Raw genomic sequence first — 4,678 nt, 5'->3', positions numbered from 1 at the left:
GACTATCATTGCGGACTCCAATTATGAAGCAGAGGCTTTAAATGAGGAAGAAAATGATGGGTCGCCTCACACGGACAAGGCTAGTGATAAGGAGGGCTCGAATGTAGAGGGAACTTTGGAGTTGGATCCTGGAACGAATAGTGGAGCTGTGGTTGAGCAACAACCGATAGTTGGGGCAGAAGATTCAGCGAGCCAGCGGGTTAATTCGCCGATTAAGGAAGTTGATTTTGATAATAAATCTATTCCTTCTCCGGATGACATGGCGAGTCGTATTATTAGGTTAGAGGAGCAAGTTAATCAGGGGATGCAGTTGCTCTCGGAGCAGAAGCGCGGACGTGGTCGTCCAAAGGGCTCGGTAAAGGGACGAGAGCCTATACATGCAATTCCGGAAGGTTGTATTAAAAGTCGTCTCAGGAATGCGGAAGAAATGGGTAACAAGCCAAGGGAGTTTGTGGTTGACGTCACCAATAGGCCTAGTATGATTGCAATGAATAATGTCGTCCATAGGCGTTGGTCGGATGATTTGGATAATGATCCTGACTTTCCTTTTTGAGTTGTTCTCCTTCGCTTTTTAAGTTTTGTGCCCTTAGTCTGCATCTTGTGCTTTCAAGGGATGTTTTTTCTTTTTCACTTTTTAATAAACCTCAATTTAATAATAATGGTCCATAAACAGAAACTAAGAACTAAAAAAGGGGCAAAAATGCAAATAGAGTATAATTTTATGGAGCGTGATTCGCGTAGCTGTAACTACAGCCTAACGCTTTTGGCGTATTCCCTCCGACACTGGACACGTTGGGCGGGACCACGACGACGCGCCACCGGAGGCGCGTGGGGCGCAAAAATATCCATTCTGCAAATGAGAGACCATAACGTGTCATAAGTGGTCACGATGCAAAAAGGTTAAAAAGTGGGGCCCATCCCGTGACCCCTCTCAAAAATATCTGACCCGATCTCCATAAAGCTCCACGATTCCACATTTTCATTTTCTTTTTAGCTTCACTGTGCATGGCCCTACCCAGACCCGGACCCGGACTCGGACCCGGATCACAAGCCCGTAGGACCCAGCCCGCCCACACCTTATATCATGGTGTCCTCTCACCATCACAATTGAATGCAGAGTTACTTGTTCCTTATGGTGTAGCTAGCTAATTGCTTTCTCTCTCTATTCTCTCTCTCTGTAGAAGGAAGGCTGGTGTGTGTGGGCGTCGGAGCCATTATGCGCGGGATGGAGGTTAACGATAACAGCAGCAGTAGTAATACAGTGGCGCCGTTTGTGATGAAAACCTACCAAATGGTGAACGATCCGGCGACGAATCGGCTCATCGCGTGGGGGAGGGCAAACAATAGTTTCATCGTTTTGGAGCCGTTGGATTTCTCGCAGAGGATTTTGCCGGCATACTTTAAGCATCATAATTTCTCCAGCTTCGTGCGCCAGCTCAATACTTATGTGAGTTTTTTAATTGCCGCTCCTTTTTTTATTATTATTAATTCTTCAGTCTTCCTGTGATTTTGGTGGAATTGGTAAAAAAATTGAAAAACATTAACGCGGATTTTGTTGACGACTGTGTGTTATTGATGAATTTTTTCTTTCTGAGATTGATTAGGAAAGTAATTTTGGTAAATTATGTGTATTGCCTGAATAAAATTTGTGTTCTGAATGTAATTTTTCATTTGAGTTTTTCTGTTGATGAAAGTAACCGTATTCTATAAGTCAATCAATGGCGTAAATTATTAGGTCTGCTGCGATTGAGTGAAAGTGAAGGGTAGATGATGTATCTATTTTGTGTTTTTTTTTTTTCCTTAATACTTAAATTTGTGATTGTGAATACTCTATCATATCCTATCGAATATTAAAGCCGGGGCATTAAATAATTACAAATTATAAAAGACACGCGTATTATCTCAAGAGAATATTTTCTGCAAATCAATGTATTTAATAAGTTGACAAAACGTCATAATAAATGATTTTTATGAATTATCCAAACATTAATTAACCCTTATCCTATTGTATGTTTAGGTTAACAAATTGTAGCCATCTATGATCATATAAAACATAATATAGGAAGTGTTAATAGGCAAAAATGCCCTTTTCTTATAAACACTTGTAAAAATGCCCACTTTCACTTATGAAAGTGGGCATTTTTACAAGTGTTTATAAGAAAAGGGCATTTTTGCAAATGCCCTGTTAGCGGGTTTATCAATGACACAATCGTTTGATTTATATCTAATTCAACAGTAATCATGGGTGCTTCCACCTCAGCGCATTCCTTTTAGATATGGAAAAAAAAAAAAACCTTGATGATCTCTCTCTCCCCGCCAGCAACAAATTAAGATGAAGGTTCGATATTGGCTATCACAACCCCAATACGTTTCAGGTATTGGAGAGCTCATCCAATTTTGGGGGAGGAGCGGCGGAGAGGATTCATAAAGTGTGAAATTCGATTGTGGCTGTGGAGGCGGTCGGCAATGGCGGTGAGAGAGAGATATTGTGGGAATTCAATTTTTTTGAATTTCTTTTTAAAGTTCGTAAATGATTAGATCCACATTTACATGCGGGGCTCTGATGGGTGTCAATTCAATAATTTGATGTCAGAATAATGAATTTATTGGATTAACTTTAGGGTCCATATATTTTTGGAAATGTTTAATTATTCCTTTGCTATATTTGGGTGGACTAATTAATTAGTCAAAGTGTTGAAACTTGAAAAGCGTATTGCTCGTAGAAGAGACATGTATAAGCTTCGTATCGTATATAAGAATTCTTGGTTATACATTTTCTGAAAATTTGGTTTAGGTTTTTCTTTCCCAAATAATATTAGTTGTTTTAGGAGCCCGAGCCCGGGCGTGGGCGTGGGCGTGGGCGTGGGGTGGGGTGGGGTCGGCGCAGATCCATCTATTTTAGACAATTTCTCAGAGCATTCAGCACTAGCAGCTGTCATCATTTATAAATTCCTTTAAAATATACTGATATACACACACAAACATTGTGTATTATTGGGGAATTACTAATTTACTATAGATTTTGTGCTGTATGTTGATAGATACTGTCGAGAGAAGTTGCAGAACTAATGCTGCTCAATTATTTCCCCTGACAAGATAGATTGGTTATGGGGGTTTTGAATAAACATAGTTGAAACATCGAAGTTTTGAAACAAAGAAACAAATGAGCCTGCTTTTAACTATATCTAGATCTTCTTGATGTATATACTCATTTTGCAATTTCAGTTTTTATCTTATTTGTGAAATGTCCATGGAGGTGGAGCTCTATGTCAAAATCAAGATTTGTATAAAATGATTCAAATTCCATCTTTATTGAATTCTTCTCCTCACCTCTACACATCTCCATCTGTTTTTTCTTCTTTCTTCTTCATGATTGGTTTCAGGAAAGAATTGCCATGTCAATTTTACCGTTGATTTGCATCAGGGTTTCAGAAAGGTGGATCCGGATAGGTGGGAGTTCGCCAACGAGTGGTTCCTACGCGGCCAAACGCATCTACTCTGCAACATCGCGAGGCGGAAACACACGAGCAGAAGCGGCGGCGGCCACCTCAAGCAGGAAGACGAGGAAGACGAGGTCCTAATCGCGGAGATCGCCAAGCTGAAGCAGGAGCAGAAGAGCCTCGAGCAAGAGCTCCAGAGCATGAACCGCAGGCTGGAGGCAACGGAGAGGAGGCCCCAGCAGATGATGACGTTCCTCTGCAAAGTCGTGCAAGACCCCGACATCCTGCCCCAGATCATGCTCGAGAAGGAGAAGATGCGGCGGCTCACCCCCGACAAGAAGAGGAAGCTCATGATCACCACATCCTCGTCCAACTCCTTGTCGGGGACTGCCCACTCCGGCTCCTCCGTCAAGAGCGAGGACGATCAAGATCAAGATCAAGATCAAGATCATGATCGGCCCAATGCAATGGCGGAATCCACTCCCATCTCGTCGCCGGACGGGAACTTCGACCACGACGCTTACCCGTCCTCGCCCTCGCTCGAGATGTCGTCGCCGGAGTGGCTGAGCCACGGCCGGTTTAATGTCGGTGTGTCGATGCCTATCATCAGGCCGGACCACCGCCCTAATTACGCCAATCTATCTAGTCCGTCGGGGATCGACCTTGGCCGCGGAAGCGATGGTTTGGCGGCGGTGAGTAGCGGCGCCGGGCATGAGGCGGCGGATGGTTTTGGTTATTTGGAAAGGTTGGTGGCGGAGGAGAGTGGTAATCCTCCGCCACCTTACCCTTTCTCTTTGTTGGGTGGGGGTTTCTAATTAAGATTTTGTTCGTTTAATTTCGATTAATTAGTTTAGTGTGGGAATTTACTTATTTGTTTTACCCGTTTGGTGGTAGGATTTAAAAGATATGAAGGAAATAATAAGATGATGGGGTTTAGTATATAGTGTATCTTCTGGCATTGCGTTTGTAAATGTGTTGTAACACTAGTTATAATTAAGACAAAGGTTATAGAAAGTATATTCTTCACTATGTTGTTATCCTTTATCTATGGTTGTTGTATTATAATTGGAATATGAAATTTTCATTGAATTGAAAGTGTTGTTTGGCACAAATGAATGATGTCGGAACAACACACACAATATATAATTATACGATGCTATTTGGATAAAATATGTTCGGACAAAAAAATAGTTAAATGCTTTAAAAAAGTTGATTTATTTTTAAAAAAATTGTTCAAA

At 41.7% G+C, this 4,678-nt stretch overlaps 1 protein-coding gene across 2 annotated transcripts; it reads left to right on the top strand.

The window, feature by feature from the left end:
* The first annotated feature begins 913 nt into the window (after window positions 1–913).
* On the top strand, window positions 914–4,469 carry LOC131025038 (heat stress transcription factor C-1). Of its 2 annotated transcripts, XM_057954628.1 has the most exons (3): window positions 945–1,447; window positions 2,376–2,472; window positions 3,425–4,469. In XM_057954628.1, coding segments are annotated over exons 1-3 (930 nt in total). In that variant the 5' UTR covers window positions 945–1,445; the 3' UTR covers window positions 4,256–4,469. The 2 variants fall into 2 exon arrangements, with proteins under 2 accessions (XP_057810610.1, XP_057810611.1); XM_057954627.1 differs by lacking the exon at window positions 2,376–2,472 and having other exon boundaries at window positions 914–1,447.
* Window positions 4,470–4,678: the final 209 nt, after the last annotated feature.

This window comes from Salvia miltiorrhiza, chromosome 5, assembly GCF_028751815.1.
Source record: "Salvia miltiorrhiza cultivar Shanhuang (shh) chromosome 5, IMPLAD_Smil_shh, whole genome shotgun sequence".
NCBI classification, from domain to species: Eukaryota; Viridiplantae; Streptophyta; class Magnoliopsida; order Lamiales; family Lamiaceae; genus Salvia; species Salvia miltiorrhiza.
Note: the sequence above shows the minus strand (reverse complement) of the source record. Positions and strands in the feature narration are given on the sequence as shown.

Bases quoted from the DNA above. Each gene is read 5' to 3' on its own strand.
- LOC131025038 (XM_057954627.1), top strand. From the start codon at position 1,217: ATGCGCGGGATGGAGGTTAACGATAACAGCAGCAGTAGTAATACAGTG. The intron at 1,448-3,424 runs GTGAGTTTTTTA...GATTTGCATCAG, and splicing joins TGCGCCAGCTCAATACTTAT to GGTTTCAGAAAGGTGGATCC.